This window comes from Lygodium microphyllum, chromosome 7 (genome assembly GCF_053477565.2).
Source record: "Lygodium microphyllum isolate KBCC chromosome 7, Lygodium_microphyllum_v1.1.10, whole genome shotgun sequence".
Classification (NCBI taxonomy): Eukaryota; Viridiplantae; Streptophyta; class Polypodiopsida; order Schizaeales; family Lygodiaceae; genus Lygodium; species Lygodium microphyllum.
Window position 1 is genome coordinate 117,812,707 of NC_141141.1, and position 21,513 is coordinate 117,834,219.

The 21,513-nt window shown below is 41.8% G+C and overlaps 1 protein-coding gene across 1 annotated transcript in view; it reads left to right on the top strand.

The window, feature by feature from the left end:
* LOC148033871 (zinc finger (CCCH-type) family protein) overlaps positions 1–21,513 on the top strand; it is a 124,007-nt gene that overhangs the window by 100,221 nt on the left and 2,273 nt on the right. The window contains 6 exon segments of the mRNA XM_087681876.1: positions 10,800–10,877; positions 10,969–11,091; positions 20,995–21,065; positions 21,067–21,115; positions 21,191–21,325; positions 21,418–21,513. Of these exon segments, the coding sequence (XP_087538002.1) occupies positions 10,800–10,877; positions 10,969–11,091; positions 20,995–21,065; positions 21,067–21,115; positions 21,191–21,325; positions 21,418–21,513 (552 nt within the window).

Consider the following 21,513-nt stretch of genomic DNA (forward strand, 5'->3'; position numbering starts at 1 on the left):
GACGAGCCGATAGCGACGAAAGTGCGTAAGAATGGGAATTTGTATTCGTTAAGGCTTTCGAAGTAGCGGAGGAGCTAATTGCCACCGAGATCTCCAGAGAATACACATGAAAGCAACGCCTCATTATGTCCTATGGCAAGAGCACTTTCCTTGCCACAGATAGAGAAATCAAGGAGTTAAAACACCTCACTCACACCAACTCCTCTCTCTTCAGGAAATGGTATGCTCTCTAACTTCAATGGGAGCTAGAGGGCTATCAAATCATGACTGAGGCTGAGCAACGATGTGCCATCAAAACCTCAGAGTATGACCACACTTATGTAGCTCCAACCTCCTATAGAGTGTTGACCACCATTCGTAACTGGCCCCTAGAGGAGCACCTCTTGACCCACCAGTATTTAAATTGAATTATGACCGAGGAAGAGTTGCACATCGCTAGTAGGATCGACTCCAGTGACTTCTTCACGGATGTTCTTACCTACCTCACTCAAGTAGGCATCCGTCCTTCAACATGGACCACTATGTTGATTTAGAATATAATCTGAATTTCTATGCTTGGCTCTGTGGAAGTAAAGCACCAAGAACATGCATTGAATGCCCTTGATCTCTCAACCTATAATCCTAGAAAGGATTCTTCTCATTCCCAAGGGGGGAGGGGATAATAAGGCAAAGTAAGGTGAAACCAACAGGAGAAATCAAACATGTAAGGGAAATAAAACACGCAATGCAAAATTTAAAGTCTCAATCAACGTCCAAAATAGATGAAAATTAACTTGTGATTAAGGAAAAGTGTCATACAATTTTGAAAACGAAAAGAATTGCTCAAAGGAAAATTCTCTTTTTGTGCTTAAGCATGTTCTTCTTTCCATAAAAACATGATCAACTGTGGTTTATCTTCTAGCAAGAAAGTGTCTTAAGAACGCTAATGGTAAACCATGGTTTCATGACAAGAGTTGAAGATGGTAGCACAATAGGATCATGTCCACCATCTTCCATTCACGGAAACGAAGTATGGCCTTTTCCTCGAAAATCGCGTCTATAACCAGCTCTCAAGTTCTGAAACATACAATATTGTAGAGTTGGTGGCTAAGGAGGAGGTTGCCAAAAGGGTCATGGAGCAATGCAACCTAGCCAAGTATCTCGAGAAATTTGGACACGAGCTTGACCACACCAAACGTGCGGAATTTTTGAGGACCTACAACCTTGACAAGGAATGTGGAACGGTAACAGTGGGGAGGGGAGAAGGAGCTAGGCAAGTGCAGATTCAGCTCTATAAGGCCTTGGTGGAGAAGGCGTTGGGTCTAGAATCCAAGGTGGAAAGGAGACAGAAGCGGGATGCTTATGCCATGTTGAACATGAAGAAGGAACAAGTCTTGACAAATGATGGCATAAGCATTTAAAACATCCTTGACCTAAAAATTAGAATGCATGCAAAAGTCGTCCATTCCCTCTTCTCCAGCCAACAATACAACCCCCTCATGCACAGAATCAGTGTGCCCATGCTGGAGAGCTTGGCAACTCACTCGTTGGATGAAATAGAGTGGAAGGGCTACGTGTGAAAAAACATCGATCAATCCGCTAAGGCACTAGCCGTGGGAAGCAAGCTGACTGGTGGGGAATCCCCGGTATCAAAGGGAGCTGAGAGAAAGAAACCGTCATCCAAAGCCTCATTCATCGGATATGGGGAAATTTTGACCACTCTTATCCAAGAAGCAGTAAAGAAGGCAAAGAATGGAGAGGAAAGAGCTGATGAAACACCTGGAAGGTTACCTCCCCATCATAACGAGAACAATCAAGCAAGAGAACAGTTAGTGACGAGGATGGAGCACCAGCAGTCTAGCAAAAGAAAACCAAAAAAGCCCAAGAAGAAGACGACACAGGAGAAGTCAAAAGAGAGAATAACAAAGAAGAAGAAGAAGAAGAAAGAGCTACTAAAAGCACAAAGAAAGTCTAAGAAAGTCAAAGAAGAGATAAGAAACAAAGAGAAGGCTGAACTATAGAGAATAATAGAAGAATTAAAAAGGGTAGAGGAGAAAAGGAGAAGGAAGGCGGAAGAAGAAGACAAAGTTGAGAAGGAAGGAAGAAGAGGACTTGGCACAAGCTGTGCACATGTCCATTGAGTAGCAATGCAGGCACGAGGAGTTGGTAGCGATGAGCCTACCAAGGCAAGACAGCCGGGGACTAGTGGCCAAGTGCCAAAAGACTTACCTCCGCCTGTTCCAGGAGGAAAAGGCAAGGCTGCACTCCATTTGATCCCACCCACCATCTTGCTGGCCACCCCAACCATGATTGATGCCAGCAACCTCATGGTATGGGTATAATTCTTAGTCGACAAAGCACATACCCCAACACCCGACTCTAGTACAAGGACCCCAATGACAAGAATGAAAAGACCAGTAGTTGAGGATATTGAATCCCAACAGGGGCCCAAGCGACAAAGAGTCAAGGTCACCACCGCTACGGGGCCGTAGTCCATTGATCAGGACGAGCATGCCAAGGAGCTTTATGCTCAATTGGAAAGAGCAAAGGAGAAGAAAGCTGCAGTGGCAAAGCTAGAAGCTAAAAGAGAAATGTCGGCTGCCTTCCAACTAGAAAAAGCACGCCAAGTGGCCATGCAACAAAATGAAACAAGGAGCTAAAAGCAGAACTCAAGGCTAAGGAAGATAAGGAGGAACACTGGCGAAAAAGACTAGAAAAGAGAACGAGGAGCTAGTTGGAACGCAAAGGGAGTACAAGCTCCTGGGCCTACAGCAGACGGAGCTCAAAATGCAGATGAGAAGGCTCCAAGAGGACATGGAAAAGCTCGCCGCACTAGAGGTAGAGAGAGCACAAGAACAAGAGGAATGTTAAAGAGAGAGGGAAGAAGTGGAGTATAGAGTGCAAAGGGAGATAGAAGAACAAGGGAGATTGGAAAAAGAGATGGAGCGCCTAACAAAGGAGAAAGAAGAAATTGCACAGAAATGGAAGGGGCAAGAGCCGATGATAGTGGCTCTGTCACAAAGGCAAAGTGAGGGCTTCGAAGAAATGAAAAAGAAGACAAAAGAATGGGAGGCCAAGAGTGAGAAGAAATTGAAGGACCTGGCAAGCTGTTTGGCCCTTGCAGAAGGAATCGGTATACCAGTAGAAAGCAGGGCAGACAATGCTCAAGCGAGTCTAGAGATTTGAGCAACATGCCTTCCTCAGCACAATCTTGGGCATCACACTCTCTAAAGAGGAGGAGGCAGTTGATGCGCTTAAAAGAAAGCTGGAAATAGCTCGCAAGGCGATAAAACAAGAGTTGTGCTCCCAAATCCAGGACATAAGACTCAATCTGACTTAGCAAAATCAACGAGAAAATCTGTTGAGAGCGGGCTTGACACCGCAGGAGGTTAATGCATTATGACTCCAAGAAGAACAGCCATAGGAAGCAGCAACAGGATTAAGCCATGATGGAGTGCAACGAGATGAGGAGTGGGTTCCGCCACCTCCCTTGCCACAGCCAAAACCCCCTCAAGAGCAAGATACCACAGCCAAAAGGAAAGTAGAGGCTAAAAAGAAAAAAGCTAGAATGCTCAAACAAGCATGCAAAAGGGTAAAAGTGCAACCGCTTGCAGTCCTAGAGCCTCGTATCCCACCAAAGAAAGATTGCTCACCCATGAACTGAAACATGAAGCTATCAATGTGTGGGAAAATTGCCGCCAAGCCTTTGATTTCACTTTCCGATACCCAGCAGCCATGAGCAAAGTGCCATCCACTAAAGTGGTAAAGGAAGTAATCACCATGGAAAGAAGGCTTGGTGACCGATGGCTCACCAAAAGGGAGAAGAATCCAACCGCATGGGGGACGGAATCTCCAGACTACTAGGAAAATAAGGTTGAGAAGGTACCCCACACGGTGAAAGGCTATGAATCCCAACCTAAGTGGAAGAAAAGAGTCTGGAACGGCAATGTAGATGTGTGGATGTCATTTTGTGGCTCCCTGCCCTTCGAGCAAAACGATCCGACCTACCTAACGTATCCTCAGAGGGTAGGAGTAGATTTTGATCTTGACATCCATGGCCGATACGATTTCCCTGAGATCTACAATGTCAACGCCCCCAAGCCCGAACAAGCACTTACTTTCTCAGAACAAGATCTATGGGACTCTATGGCCCACTTCTTAATTGAATTTTCTTCCTACCCAAACCCTGCCTTTGTAACAACATGTAACTATATTAGATTACTTAGGACACTCCTCAAGCAACCCCCCACACCGGCAAAGTACCATCTTGTGCCACTCTTTTTTGACATTAATGCGGGAATAGATAGTTGTGCCATGACTTAGCTAATGTTGCGTGCTACTCTTCCCGTCATTTTGCATGGCCCTCGTTGAGGACATGAACGACAGCCATGTTACCAACTGTAGTCATCTATTTTTGTCCACCACTCCTCTCCATGTTAGGATAGGCCAAAAAGGGTATATGCTAAGTAGGAACTTCCTTAGTAAATCATTGAACCCCCCTACCTCCCCATCTCCACCCCACTCAGATGACGAAGACTAGCACTTGTCGTGACCATGTAATTTAAGAAAAACAAAACAAAACAAAACAAAATAAAAATAAGATTAAAAAAAGAAGCACCTTAAGAGCAAAGCAATTAGACCACCTCGCTTCGCATAGGCCACAAGCACTGCATCTAGGGGTTCTCAAGCTAGGTACGTTCGGTAGCCTCAGTTGACCGGCTCCATCCCTAACCCCCTAGTCCTTTTAATTCCCCACTACACACGCTTAGAGCACAGAGGTCACACTCGCCTATGGTTAGACTTGTCTCCCTAAGTTGCACCCCCCTTATGCACAAACTAGGTCCTCAAGTGTGGGACACTGCCTAGGCTTGCCTACGTAAGTCTGCAGTAAGACCTAGCTCCCAGTTTCACTCGCACAAGTACAATGCACCACATGGTAAGGTAGACCCACCCCCTAGGTAGCGCACTTCTCTTTTTTGAAGTAATGACGGATACTGCAAACCATCAACATCGGAGGCCGTGCCATCCACGCAACAAACCATCAATCTCCAACAACACAATCATTTGCCAAGCTTCTCACCCAATATCCATCCACACAAGGCCCATCATCACCTCGGCAACCACCCTTCCAAGCATCAAGCCCTCATCAGCAAAGCCCTACAAGTGCCATGGGACTGGCACTCGTTTAGAAGGGGGATAATATTAACCCTAGTTCGAGGCAGAAGAAAAAGAAGTTGAGAATGCAGATACAACGGAATGATAATGATCAAGGTTTATACTTCAAAAGAGAGTTTTAATTTTTAATAGGATGGAGAACAGCTAAAAGCACAAGGGTGGTCTCAAAAATCAGGCCAAAGGCAAAAGTGCATTTTTAGATGCAAGGTGCCCCCAAAATTGTTGTCAAAGAGCGCTAAGCTCCCTCCTGTGGAAATTGTAAAAGGTAGGTGGGCATAGGTAAAGAAATAAGGCAAATAGAAGGAGATGGAGAAAATGACCTTGCTATAATGGCCGGTCATATACAAAAGGGATGACTGTCCAAAAGGGATTTAGGGTTATGTATAAAAGCCAAAAAGGGAATAGAGAATGTAACAAGCCTTCCTTCTCAGATAGGGTGGTTTAACATGATTAAGCACTTAATTACAGCAATAAATAAATGCACATAAAATGAAATACACACTTTACCATAGCATTCTTGGACAGTAGACACCCTGTTGGCCCCAAAATTGGCGCCCCTTGTAGTATTTCTTTAGCTTTCATTCAATTGGAAGGAATACAACTCGAGATTCTTCAATCCCCTCTTGCTAACCAATTGCTCTTGTTGTCATAAATGACCAGCAAGCCTTTTGGATCATTTGCCCCTTGATTCATCCAAGACTTCTTCTCCAATTTGACCCTTCGCTGGCCAAATGCTGCTCCAAATCAATTCGGGATGGGTTGGCTCCTTAAATCCCTTGATAATCTTCAATTATCAGCTGCTGATTTCAGTCCCTTGAGCCTTCAATCTTTGGCACGAATCCCAAGGTGGTTGCTAAATGCTAATTTTTGCTGTAAATTAGGGTTTACTGCAGAAATTACATATCAGCCCACCAAAAATGGCTGGATCTCCTCCGAATGGCTAAGAATTGCTGAGAATGGCTGAGCATAGGCTGAAGGAGATGAGAGAGTGTTGTAGAGAGAGAAAATTCTGAGATTTGTCGTGAAGAACTGATCAAAATCAGCTACTGCCCTGCTGTACCAGCCCCAAACGGATGCACCAACAACAATAGGAGCATCAAAGACTATGATCTTCAGGAGAAAGTGCTTCAGCAGCAATTGTCAACTTCCCAAGGTCAAGATTATGCAATCTCCATCACCAAAATGGTCTCCAATGGCTGGGAAATAGCCCCAAAAGCTGGCAGCAACAGTCCAACACCTCTTTTCAATAGCTCCAAAATGAAAAAACGAGATTTTTCTCTCCCTACAGCCCTATTTAACCTTTCCCCCACTTGCATGGGAAAGTTTTGCCAAGTTGCAGCTTTCTTAATCCATTTTCAGCAATTTTCTAGCCATTTAATTAATTTTCAGATTTAATTAATTCAGCCCTTAATCTATGCCCAAAAAATTGACCTTGCCCATCCAAAAATTAATTGGCTAGGCCATTTGCAACCCAAAGTGGTCCCATGCATTAATTGACCCTTGGACAAGCATTAATCCATTAATTAATGCCTAGTCCCTAGTGTCACCATTGACACTTAATGGCCAATTAATGGTCCTAGAGGCAAACTAACACCAAAATTTACCTAGACTCTAACAAGTGTAACTTGTTATAACTTTGGCCTTTGACACCCATCTTTTTCACAGGGTCCTTTGGCCTTCAACTGTGAAAAAGTAGCTTGCACCTCACATGGGCAACACATGTGCATCTTTTAATTGCACATTTGATTAATCCTTTAATCAAATGTTAATTAAACATAAGCAAAGCATCAAATTTTCACGTCCTCGTGACAGAGAAGCTCATTCTTTGGTGTGTGGAAAAAGTGAACTCGTCATCTTCTCTTCTTCTCTTCTCTTTGCTTGCTTGTGTGTGCTTGAGAGAGGGAGTGAGAAAGTGGGTGTGTGAGGGTGAGGGGTCTTGGAGGTGAAGCTCTCCATCATCTCCTCTCTTCTTCTTCTCTTCTCTCGTCTCACGCGTGGCTATAGAGGATGGAGCTTGGAGATGAAGGCTTGAGGATGCTTGAGCTTGCATCACGAATCGTGGAGCTACCGCTGTGCTTGGGGGGAGGCAACTCATTCGGGCATCCAGGTAAGCTCACTACACCCGAATAGGATTAAAGATGCGTCGGCTAGGTGAGAGAGAGCCATAGGTGCTTGCTTGTAATGCTTGAAGGGATAAGCGGTCCATGGGTCTTGGTGGTTGAGTGGTGAGCTCCCTCTATAATTAGAAGATAATCGAGCCATAACTTAATTATAGATGTGATGGAACTTTAAGTTGTTTGCTATGGAGTATGAAAGATGTTGAGCTAAACAATGCATTACAAATTGATTAGCTTTTTAAAACAGCCTCAAAACATGTAAATCATTGCTCCTAGAGATCGAGGATTCATTCATTTAGACTCATGTGCATTCAATTAAATGGTGTGTACTCTCTACCTTCTCTTACATTCATTTCCTACATCGATTTTGTACACTAGAGAATCATTAGGAGTGGAGATCAAGGATCCAACTCCTAGTGTACTGGATTTGAAAGTGTTGTGCAATCTAAGGTTTTTGAATGAAGAAGAGAGGAAATCAAGGTGTGGATCAAAAGAGCGTGGGATGGGAGGGATTTGGAAAGAGTGGTTTACATGCTCAAATGAAACAAAAGATATAGATATACCTAATGAAGGATGTCTCCTTCGAGAGTTCCCTCTAGTGAAGTTTACATATGGAAAATCATCTAGATCCTACACACCAAAAGGAGAAATACGAGAGGGTTTTTATTCATATGATTCAAAGGGGTTGTACGAACCTTACATTGGACCTAGCTAAGATGAAGAAGATGGGTAGCTAGTCATCTCAAATGTCATATGTCCTCCATGATTGGAGAGGTGATCAGTTTCACCAACCAGTCCGAATATAGTGGCAAAGTTGGTAGGTGGGGACTATACGTTATGTGCAAGTACTCTTCAAACTACTCCTCTATCAAGTGATTGAAATCTGGAATAGGAGAAGAAAAAGAAGGTGAAGGTGAAAGTGGGGTATCATCTTCTTCATTGAGTTCATAATGCCTCTTCAGGCCCTCCAATGATGGAGAAGCTTGATAAGACATCATAGGAATGTGAGAAGGTGTTTGAGACATTATGCATCAGATACATGTCATTTGTGTACTTCGCAAAAAACCAAGCCTCCACAATATCCATAGGATACTCTTTATAGAGGCACTAGCTCTAATATCGTGGGAGGATATGCTAGGGTTTGCATCGAGGAAACACAAAATGTGTGGCCATGACTGAAACACAAAGACTTCGACAATGACATGCAAAACTCAAATCCTCAATGCAAAACGCAAAATTCAAAACTTAAAACGTAAAAAACACAAACACAAATAGAGAAGGCAAAGAATTTTGAAGTGAATGGATCAATGTAGTAAATGAGTGAGAAACTCTACAAAATGTTCAAGGGAAAAGCAATGAGTGATAGAGTGTGACCTCTATCCAAGAGTTCTTAAGTGTTATAGCCACCAGCGCAAAGAAGATGAAAATCATGATCACCAGAGATTGTGGAGTACCAGGTGATGACAGAGCTGATGGGCGATGATGTAGGTGGCAACCTAGATTGCAAAACAGAACTGTGGAGTGGCTCGAGAGAGAAACCTTGGACACTAGGTGTTGGGGCAGCAAATGCAAGCAGAGACAAGTATTGGAGGAGTTGGCAATGGTAGGAAGACACCAAATTAGTAGAGGGAATTAGCAAAATAGCAAGGGATAGCTGGAGGGTAGTTGCGAGGTGTTGGGTCTACTATTTTACATATGTAGTTGCTTATTAAGTTTGTTTTCTTTACACTTATTATATACAAAAAAGTGCATTAGAGTTGGCTACTGATCAATGGTCATAGGTTGTGGTGGACCTACGCAATGGATTAAAGAAACAATAGTAAACACTTCCATCTATATTACATGATTAGGTGCACTTGTGACCAGAACTTAGAGCATATTAGGGTTAGGCTCGCATACAGAAAGGATTAATGCTTGGAAGTATGAGCTAGATTTGCCAGAACAAACAATTACAATCAGCAAGATCGGATGATCATGAAATGTTTGGACAATGTGCATGTGTAGGGTGAAACCTTAAAATGCATGTATCTTTGCATAGAAAACTCATATGAAGATTTCAACATTGTTTTTGTATGTTGAAAAGAGCTTTCACATGATACCCATATTGGAAAGGCCCCCCCTAAATTTTAGGAGCCTCGGATTGGTCTAAAAATGCTAATCATTTATTTTTGGTAATTGTTTTTCACGCTTTTTGGTATTCCTAGCCTTTGGAGTTGCATTTATTGCTTTGCATCATACTTCATTAGAGCTTGGTATTGGGCAGTGGTGGTTTACTGCCGTTAGGTCACATTCCTCCTGCATCCCTTGGCCCACTCCCACATGACACAGTGGTTGTTTGGGCAGCCCTTTGCTCCTTTCTGTTGTATCACAGCTTGCATACACTGTTTGTCCATTAATTTTTCCTATCAGCATTCACCATTCATTCTCTTTTTTCTTCTTTTGCATTCTTGTTCAAGTTTGTTTATTAGTCTTGTTCATACATTGGGTACCCTGGCATATCTTCATGCTTCCAGGTCTTCATCATCAAGTCTCTCAACTTACCTCTTCTCTAATATGAATCTTAAAGAAAGCCTGAATTATATTCTCTAATACTCTCCAAATTGTAAAGAATCAGTTGGTTGGTTTGCATACTGATTATATGTATGTGAGCATGTGTGCATTTGTAGTTCTTCGATAATCTATTGGAGTGAGCATTACTTTTTTCACTTTCAAGGTTGATTTGACTGAGCTCAGCCCTAAGAAACTCACGGTGAGCAAGAATACATCCTTTCAGGGTGTTGTTTGGGAGGAAGGGGGGGTTGCCCATCTTCACTTCTCAATGCATCTGTTACTTTTCTGTGTATATATGGTCGTATCATTACTCTATATCTTAAGTGACAATCAATGTTCTTTCAATTACAACAAGTTCTCTCATCATTCACATAATTAAACAAATGCCTCAGTTGTTAAGTGTACTAATTTGTACATGTCCCCATAAGAGTGCACCCACTTGCCATGGGTATTGAGAAAGTATTAGGCCCTATCATTGGTGATCTTGATAGCTGGGTATATTGGGGGTACATTGGTCTGCCTGTCTTACTCTTGTTGTGGACTCCCATAGGTGCCTTTGCATCTGTATGGTTTCTGAAGCTGATTGTGAACACTTGCTATATGAGATGTGCGTGTCTTTGCTGCTTATGATTGTGTCACAATCCCAAAAGGAAGAGGCCAAGGTAGTGCTGACTAGCATGGATAGCTTATCAAATCCATTTCAGATGTCCCAAAATTCTCTGCTGATAGAGCATGTAATGATATAGTGTCAGTCAAATTCAGCTCATTACAACTTTGTTCTGCCTGCATAACTCATCCTCTCCACTTAAAGGCTAGTCTCTATCCCTGGGAGGTGTGAGAACGTGCATTTGACATATGTGGGACAGACATTTCAGCAATTAGTGTGGACTGTGCAACCGCTTTGTTTAAAAATTTGTCCCTTTTTTTCATATTTTAAAATCTACTCTTGTCATTCTTAATTATATCCTTTCTATTCAGGTGAGGGAGGGTCGTTCCAAAAGAACATCCCCTACCTTTGGGATAGGCTGCATATATGAAGTCATGCTGATTGTGCAGGTTTGTTTAGTATCCCTCTTTCTTTGCTGTATGTTGAGATTTAAATGGCTCACTAATTTACGTGCTTATGGACATTGAGAGTTACTTGTAGGTCTGTACTCAGGGTGTTGAGGAAAGTGTGAAAGAGAAGGAATTCCATAGAATGGCACAAGATCTAGCTCTTTTGGCAGCTCAGGCTTGCCCACAACTTCCACTAACGGCCCTATTGGTTCAGGTGCAGGATTTATATCTCAGTTCAAATTTATTTTCACTGTTTTTTGACAACTGTCTTAAATATGTGAGTGTGATTAAGGTGTGCACAAACATTTTGTTTTAATGATGCAATAATCAAAGTCAAATGGAACTTGTTGCACTAAAAAATGTGTTACATGCTGATTAGCCTCTTAAACTGCCCCAAAACATGCTTAATTAATGAAAAACCCTAAGACAAGGAGTGGTTTGGGAGAGTTTCTGTGTAGACCCTAATTTGGGAGGGTCCATCCACATCCATAAATAGACAAGCTGCCCACACCATTCAGCCCATCCCTTCCATGCAGGTTTCTTACTCTTCAGTGCAGATTTCAGCCATTAGCCTTCCTCCACATGGCTGTTCAGCCTTTGTGACTGCTGCCACCACTCTATCTGCTGCTCTATCTCCTAGCAACTGCCCTTCCAGCTGCTGCCTATTGCTTGGTGCTTCTAATGCTGTGTTTGGGCCCAAATAGCCATTGCCAGCTCCAGTCAGCACTCCTATAGCGGCATTTGGCAGTTTCAACCATCGCAAGCATCCTTAGGTACCTCCACTGTTGTCACTAGGCATCCTATTGCTTTTGGTGATTTGTGTTTTGGTCTTCTACACCCTTTGACTACTCCGATTCGTGATAACAACACTTGGGATCCGTCTTCGGTGAATGTTATACTTCAACACTCTATTGCTCTATCCTTAAGCATTCTATACACTCCTACATTCATTTATTGCATTGATTCATTCACGTTAGAGTTCTCCTTCTCTCCCTATTTATCTTTGTGTTTATGCTTTTTGAGTTTTGCCTTTAGCATTTAGGGTTTGAGTTTTGCACATCACTATCTATCTTTGTGTTTTTGTCATAGTCATATACCCCGTGCTTCCTCAGTGCAAACCCTAGCAGTTTTTCACATGGTATCAAAGCCGGTGCTCTTGTAAAGAGAATCATGCGGATGTTGTGGAGGCTTGGTTTTATTAAGGCACATACATGACTCGTAATCATCACAATGTCTTAGATACCTTCTTGTCAAGACCCCATGATATCTTATCAGGCTTCTCCATCATTGGAGGCATTATGAAGTTAGCAAGAAAGACGACACCTGACCTTCACCTTCACCTTCTTTGTTTTCTCCTATTCTAGATTTCAATCTCACGATAGAGAAGTTTGAAGAGTATTACACATTACGTATAGTCGAGCTTACACCCCTCCTACTAGCTTTGCTACACCATGCAAACAAATTGGTGAGGTTGGCCACCTCTTCGATTATAGAGGGCACGCGACATTTGGGATGATTGGCAACCCATCTTCCTCATCTCAATTAGGCGTGCAGGTTTGCACAATCACTTTGAGACATATGAATCAAAGCCCTCTCCTATTTCTCCTTTTGGTATGCAAGATCTGATGATTTTCTGACATCCTTCATCAGGTATATCTACATCTATTGTTTCATTTAAGCATATAAGTCACTCTTTTCAAATCCCTTTCATCCCACCTCTTCTAACCCACACATCAATTTACTCTCTTTCTTATTCCAAAACCTAGGATTATACTCCACTTTCATATCTAGCACCTTAGAAGTTGAATTCTCCATCTCCGCTCCTAGGACTCTCTCTTTCATATATCCACAAGTGCATATGAACGTTGTGTCTTTCATATACCCACCAGTGAGTATTTCCTTTCATCTTGGGACGGCAGTGATAGGCATCTCTCTCACTGCCTTTCAACACTCACATCCCCTACGGCAGATTGTACAGTGTTTCTTTTGATGCTATCACGGCAACGACTTCTACCTTGCTATTCTAGTTTGGGTGCTTCATCTTCATCTTTATCATCATGGTTCTTGGCCCCACATGAAGACCGACATTAGGTTCCTCTTCCTCCTTTTTTCACCAAATTGTCCAAATCCCAGAAGGTCAGTGGATTACAAGCCCTTATGCAGTCGATGCAAAGGAGAAGGCCACACTGCAAAAGACTGTCCAAGCCCAGCCCTAGTGAAAAACAGTGCTACTGACAATCCGGCCAAGGCCCAAGAGCCTACTTCCAATTTAGTGGAATTGGAAGTTGCTGCCATCACGCGTGCAAAGAACCAAACATCTATGTGTTTGGTATGTGCGTGAAATATGGCATTTTTAGCCAAACATACTGCACTCTGGCTGTCACAAACAAGCACTAGAGTACGTGAAGAAATAGTAAAATCCTTGACCAAACGGCTGAGCCAAATAGCTTCTTTAGAAGCTTATATGGCTGTAGTACTCAGTGCTACAATTTCTTGCAGCCTTGAACACCAAGAAATACCTCCACCAACCAAAGTAAAGATATACCCATTGGTAAACTTTCTAGTGTCAAGATCTCCTGCCATGTCCGAATCACAAAATCCCTGTAGTTGTAATATACCCTTTCCATAGCATATACACTTGTTTTGTGTACCTTTTAAGTATCTAAAGATACATTTTCTTGCTTCCCAATGTGATTTTCCAGGATTAGACATGAATCTACTAACAACTCCCACTACATGAGCAATGTCTAGACGAGTTGCAACCATGGCATACATCAAAGAACCACAAGATGATGCATACGGTATGCCTTTCATCATAATAGCAATTGCATCATCTTTGGGACAATCAGCTTTGCTAAGCTTTGTATATGGTGGTAAAGGCACACCAAGAAGCTTAGCATCAGCCATATTAAATCTCTCAAGTACTTTGTTGATGTACTTGTCTTGAGAGCAGAACAACAAGTGCTGCCCTCTATCTCTTTTAATGCACATGCCCAAAATGTGTTCAACTACTCCGAAATCTTTCATTAAGAAGGTTGAACGCAGCTGCCTTTTAAGAGTATGTAAAGTACTCTTATGCTTTCTTGCAATCAACATATCATCCACATATAAAACCAGTACAATAAGGCTTCCCTTATCAGCCTTCTAAGTGTATAAGCAGTGATCTACATGGCTGCGTTTGAACCCATGGCTGAGCATAAAAGTATCAAACTTTTTATACCTCTGCCTAGGGGCCTGTTTCAGCCCATATAAGATGCATTTCAGCCTACAAACTAAGTACTCTTTCCCTAGAATAGCAAAGCCTTAGTGCTGTTTCATTTATAGCTCTTCATTCAAGTCACCATGAAGAAAAGCAGTCGTCGCATCCATCTGATCTAACTCTAAATCCAAGGATGCAATGAGAGCAAACAAAACATGAAGCGGAGTTATCTTTACCATTGGTGAAAAAACCTCCTAAAAGTCTATGCCTTCCTTCTGTGTATAGCCCTTAGCAACGAAACGTGCCTTGTATTTGGGCTTCCCATCAATACATTTCACCTTATAAACCCATTTATTAGGAATAGCTTTCCTATCCTTGGGCAAAGGTACAAGCTCCCATGTGTTATTCGTATATAGAGACTTCATCTTTTCTTGCATAGCAAGCTCCCACTTTCTCTTGTTTTCACATGACTTTCCCTCTTTAAATGTCAAAGACTCACCTTCATCAGTCAATAAAATGCAATCCAAAGATAGCTGAAACCTTTGTGATTGCCTTCTCACACGTGTAGACTTTCTTACCCAATGGTCCGTATTAATAGACAATGGACCTACATTCCTCAAGTATATGCATACCATCACCTAGTGGCTGGTTTTCAACATTTTCTTGCTGTTGTAACCTATTTTCAGCATGTTCTTGTTGCTGTCCTATTTCATCATGTGCATCAATTTGTTATCCAATATCTTATGGCTGTAGCACAATAGGTTGTTGATCATTTTCAACATCAAAAGGGATAGAATCTTCAGCTAATGGTTGTTGAATGGCTGGCTGTTCATGCTAAAATTTGACCTTCTTTTTGTCAAGGTAAGCATGTGTAGCATTTTTCAGCAACTTTGCCTCATTAAATACTACGTCTCGGTTGTGTACTATCTTCCTATCTTGAGGAAGCCAAACTCTATATCCCATCTCTCCCTCATCTCCATATTCCATGAAGATGCCCTTGATGGATTCATGTCTAACTTAGTCCTCTAATTTACAAAAATATACACAAAAGCATCACAACCAAAAGACACACAAATGGTCATATGAAGTAGGTTTGCCAGACTAAACCTCTCAGGAATGCCACTTTCCAATGCATGATTGGGAGAGCAATTGCACACATTAACTGTAGTTTTAAGAGCCTCTCCCTTAAACTGTTGCGGGGCATTAGCTGTGGACAGCTTGCACTTGACTCTCTCACAAAGTGTGTGATTATACCTTTTAGCCATGCCATTTGATGCAGGATTATAGGGGGCTATCAACTCCCTCTTAATGCCATGCATCTCACAAAACCTTTTGAACTCATTAGAAATATACTCGCGCCCTTTCAGCCATGCCATTTGATACAAGATTATAAGATGCTATCAACTCCCTCTTAATGCCATACATCTCACAAAACCTTTTGAACTCATTAGAAATATACTTGCCCCCGTTATCTGTTCTTATAGCTTTTAACTTAAGCCCTTTTTGTGTAGTAACAAAAGCATGAAACTTCTTAAAAGCATCCAACACTTCCTTTTTGCTCTTTAATACATACACCTATGACTTTCTACTGAAATCATCAGTAAAAGTGAGGAAGTACCATGCACCCCCATGTGAATTAAGAGACATAGTGCACACTTTTGAATGTACTAAGTCAAGAGCATTGGACTCCTTAGCAACACCAAAGTAATAAGGAGACTTCACATGCTCTCCATATATGCAATCGTTACGAAAGTAGAGACTAGAGCCTTTTACATCAAGTCTCCTTAAAGAGGAGAGAACATGAAGGCCTTTTTGGCTCATATGGCCAAGTCTTTTGTGCCAAAGTTCCATCTGTGAATGAACTTCAGCCACAGTTAAAGACTTGCCAGGTAATGCCTTACAATGCAAATAATACAAGGTTCCCTTTTTACTGTCTTTAACAATCAACATAGAGCCCTTGTGGACCTTCCAAGATCCACCACCAAAGGTAGTAAAATACCCTCTTGCATTAAGCTGTCCAACTTATAGTAGACTTTTCTTTATGCCACAGGTACATATCTGACATCATGTAAAATCAACTCTTGGCCATTTTCAAGGGCTAAGTCAATGGTACCTACACCCTCTATTTCACATGCATAATTGTTGCCCAAGTAAACCTTGCCTAGGCAACCTGAAGTGTATTCAAAAAATGACTCCAAAGAGGGAGTGACATTAGTAATGTGCATATCATCTGTTGCTGCCATAACATCTGCATCATTACATGAGGCTACAACAAGTATCTCTCCAGTGTCAGAGAGCTCTTCAATGACCACACTAGATGCAATGTTTGCTGTTACTACTTCTTTTGAGGGAGAGTTGTATTCATCTTTCTTTTTCTTTTCTTATTGTTTATTTCTTTCTTGCTTTTTCTTGTAGTAGCGACAATCGGGCTTTTTATGCCCTTTACGTCCACATTGATAGTAGGTGACATTCTGTTGTTTACCCTTGCTTTTACTCCTGCTTTTGCCTTTATTTCTTGCATTACCCCTCTTTTTTGACCTGCCTCTAAGATGATTAGCTGAACCATTGCTTTCTCCACTGGACTTTCTTCTAATCTCCTCATTGAGAATAGAGCCCTTAACACCATCGAAGGCTAAAGTAGGGTTGTTGCTCAATGAGACAACCAAAGACTCCCAGCTATAAAGCAAAGTCATCAACAAGAAAATGACCTTCAATTTATCATTCAAGGGCTGCAAAAACCAAAGTCTTGCAATTGGCTCAAAATCCCTGTGAAAGCACTCAAATGCCTTGATGTTAGTTTAGACTTATCCAACTCCATGTTTACAAGTGTACGCATGAGATGCACTTGATTTTTTGGAGTTGTATTTTCATAATTGTCCATCACCTTTTTCCATATGGCATAAGCTATATCAAGATGCTTAATGTCTGTAAGTACATCATGTTGAGTCTAGCCCAATCCTCATTTGTCATAGCTTTAAGCTTGACTTTCAAAAGAGCATCATCACAATCCTTGAGAAACAAAATGCCTTGCATCCTGTCCTTCCACAAGTCGAGACCAGTGCCATCAAATCTCTTGATTTCAAGAAGGGATTTAGTATCACTACTTCTTAAAGCATTTGCAGCCATTTGTCAACAATGTATCCAAAGGACAATACTGTAATTTATAACGGCAAACAATGAGCTGAATATTTAGTTAATATCAGCCCAAATTTTTAGTCAATGAGTCCAAGTACATGTACAGCAACAAAACTGATGACTTTCAGCAGTATAACTGAAATTTCAACATATACTCAAAGCATACATCATTGCCAGATGACTCCCACTTCAGCAGTATTACCAAAAGTACATCTGCAATAATCCCAAATCTGCAAATGATCACTAAGACTGCTGCAAAATGATTGTTCAACAATACATCAACTCAATGGGAGCTACCCAAAATATGTATTGCATACATATGTGACCAAGTACTTTTGATACACAAAAGAAACCAAGATTCTTTGCAATTTCTTCAGTATTTCACAAGTGGGAGATGAATCTCGTTGCTTATACCACCAAGATTACATCAGCAATGTTTCCAATGTACATTTTAGACATCATTTTTGCCAAAATTCTCAAATTTCAGCAAAGCCCCAAAATTTTATTGACAAATCTACACTGATTGCATTAATACATAAACCCAAGACCATAAAATGGACAAAATTTGCCAAAATCTTGCAGAAGCCCCAAAAAATCCCAGGTCAATTGTGCACCAATGTCAACAAATTTGACTTTGCTAAGCAAAATTTCATTGATATCGATTGGATCCTGTTCCGTGGCCGGTGACACTCTTGGGAAGCGCGAACGCTATAATCAACAGCTACGATACTCGTTTGTTGAGATGGAGTGTTGACTAAATACAAGACTTGAATGAGCAAGTGATATTGCTGTGAGCTGAGAGAATCGAGCAAGAGTGTACGAGTGTGTTGCCCGGTACACAAAGAATAAAAACATATTTATATGTTAGGGTACAAGTAAAGGGTGTGTTCACACCTGTAAGTTTATACACACGGGATAAAAGGGAGTTTACACCCAACATCTCCTTTGCATCACTTGGGCAAGTGAACAATTTCTTCACGAGGGACATTGTCCAAGTGGCACTTGCTACATGAGTTGCTCAATATGTAGGATACTATACATCTCATTGTGCAGAGCATCCTTGAGCAGATCTTGAGTTGTCTCCACCAACAGTTCTTTGACCCCACCACCTTACTCCATCACCCTTTTTCCGCGTCATTGACACTCTCAAGTGGTTGGGTTAGCTTATTTTTTTTAAGTTATATTGGATCTAACCACCCCTTTCCTTCTTCCCTATAAGCACAATTACTTAATCAACCGCAAACCATCTCTAATTAAATCGCTTAACCCAAACAAAAGGGGGAAAAAACAAAAAAGGGGCTCAATGTGGTTCCATCCGCCTTAGCAGGACCTCATAGGCCATTGGGCAGCTGATGAGCACTTTGTTTAACACCTTGTCCTCTTTAGGGTGACTTCTTGGACTCCTCAATAAGATAACCATTGCCCTTGCAGTCTTGGTAGGCCATTGGGCAGCCACTGTGCACCCTTTGTCCAATGCCGTGGTTGCTTTGGGTGGGATGCCTTGGGATAAAACTAGGTTGGCCTTCCCTTCTATTCCTATTTGGGCCTGAGAGGAGATGTTGAGCTAAAAAATGCATTATGTACTGATTAGCCTCTTAAAAAGCCCCAAAATTGCTTAATTATTGAAAAACCCTAAAACGAGGAGGAGTTTGAGAAAGCATCTTATTGCTTCTAGTGATCTACATTTTGGTCTTCTACACCCTCCGAGTACTCCGACTGGTGGTTATTACAGCATTCAAGATCCATCTGTGGTGGACATCATACTCCGACACTCTATGCTTTGCCCTTAAGCATTCTATACACTCTTACATTCATTTACTACATTGGTTCATTCACTTGAGAGGTCTCCTTCTCTCTCTGTTTTTGTTTGTGTTTTTGCATTTTGAGTTTTGCATTTTGCGTTTCGGGTTAGATTTTTGCACGTCACTGTCTATGTCTTCATGTTTCCATTGTGGTTGTACACTCTGTGTTTCCTCAATGTGAACCCTAGAAGTTTCTTCACAGAATTCTCAGCATGACTATATCACTGGCAGATAGTATCTTGGGTTAAATGCAGTACATGTGCATTCCTGGTGGAATTCTGGTTCTAGGTCTTGTTTGCAAAGTTTCTTTCCAGCATAATTATCAGTGTATCATGGGTTGTAACATCTAAATTTGAGTTTCTTCAAAACAGCTCTCAACATATACAGCAAGGCTGGAAACATTCTGAGTGAGAAAGGGCCTTAGATAACAAGGCATGATAGCAGTCGATAGGATAGGTGACTGACTGAGAATCTCCAGATTGGTGCTTCATCGTATGTGTGAGGTCCATCCGAATTAGCATGGTGCTTATCGGAGAAATCTGGTGATGATCAACAACTTTGCAGCAATGGGCTTTCAAATATTCAGGCTGTAAGACTAGCAAATGAGATCACACCTTTGATATCGGGTGGCAGGAGTTGGGTGTGACCATAGAATGGGGTCTGTTAGCTGTCAATGTGAGAAAATAAAACAATGTAGTGGCAAGATCTGGGAGTATCAATATATGTCAGTATGGGTTTAGTGTTGGTGATCCAACCCATGCTCCCCGAGTGATGGTGTGGACATGATGTATGACAGGATATGGTAAGCCAGGCAGTGCCCACTCCAAATCTATGATACATCACAAACCAAAACCAGAACAAATGATCTTCTTGGGCTAGAACCATGCCATAAGTGATGAAAAGGGGTACCCCAAGTATGCCTGATGTAGAGCACTTGCTGGCAGAACATGTGAAGAGAAAAAACCCTGACAGTGAAAAAGGGAACTTGACAATGGTCTACAGGCCAAAACCTGTCACCATCGTCCTGGTAGCCAATCCAAACGGCGAATGGTCAATGGTTATGAATGCTTTTGTGGCCAAGCTAATGTGCACCTTCTGAAGACTAAAGCCATGAAAGTCACCAAGGTGAAGGTATTAAAAAACATCAGGGACAACAAGGAAGATGGCCGAAGCAAAGGTACTGAGATGTGACTCTGGGAATGCAGCACCAGTCAACTAGATACCAATCAGGGGGCAGGGGATCCGTAACATTCTGAAATTTGGTGCTAGGAGCACAACCAACCAGTGGGTTGGAATGTTTGTTTTTTTGGGTGGCATGTTTTTTTTTTAATTTAGGGATTGGGGGGTGTGGGATGTGATGAAGAGGCAATTGACTTTGAAAAGGCAGTCTTTATTCAGCTGAGTTGAACCCTCTGTGGTGAACCCTCATCCCTTCAGTCAGGTGGGCAAGTGCTTAGCTGACCCTCTGTGGTGAACCCTCATCCCTTCAGTCAGGTGGGCAAGTGCTTAGCTGGTTTACTTTGAAAGATGGCTATCTGGCAAAAGCAAGCAAAACAAAGCATAACCATCAGGGTCAAAACGAATTTTTACAAGTTGGTAAATTTGACATTCTCGGCTCACTGATATGTCTCTTGCTCATTAAAGTGTGATTGGTCTGTATGGTGCTCATTTCTTCTAGCTTGAAGCCTAGGTTTGGGAGCTGATCCCCAAGATTGTCATAAAGCCTGTTGAAGGTTTAGGTGCAGCCAGTAAAAGGCTGAGTAGTGTCAATTCTTATATTCCTTGTTTGAGTCTCATGTTGTTAGTAAAAGCCAGCTATTATCTTTTCTTGTCCTTTTACGTAATATGTGGCTCCATGGCATGGAAAGGTTTTCAACTGGTATTTTGGTTCACCTAAACGTTTGAGAGAAATGTGATTCTTTTTTCTAACAATGTCCAGAGTCTTTGAAGACGCTGAATGCTAGGCCTCTGATGTTGGCAGGATCATCAAGGTATATCAAATGCTGCATCTCCTGATTCACCGCTAACACCACTCTCAATACCACGGGTAGAACCACCTATGCAATCTTCGTTTTCGCATTTCTCCTACTGCCTTCTTTCAGGTATTTTTGAATTAATACAGAGCAGGTTGTAATTTCTTTCTGTGGTTAATATCTCTTGTGATTCTGGGAATGCAGGTCAATACCCTGGCTGCTGAGAAACTCTACACTTTGGCAGGTGACTGGGCAGGATTGGATTCTGAGACCCTTCTTTTTGATGTCTGCTGTGGCACGGGTACCATAGGGCTAACACTAGCACGACGGGTTGGGATGGTATTACCTTCTTTTTACTTGTGAAGGATTGACAACAGTTCTTTCTACAGCTGTGACTCTATCATTGTCTCTTATCTTGAAAGTTTGGGCAGGTAGTTGGCATTGAAATGAATGAGGCAGCTGTGCAAGACGCCCAGATTAATGCTCATATCAATGGCATAAAAAATTGTGACTTTGTGTGTGGGAAG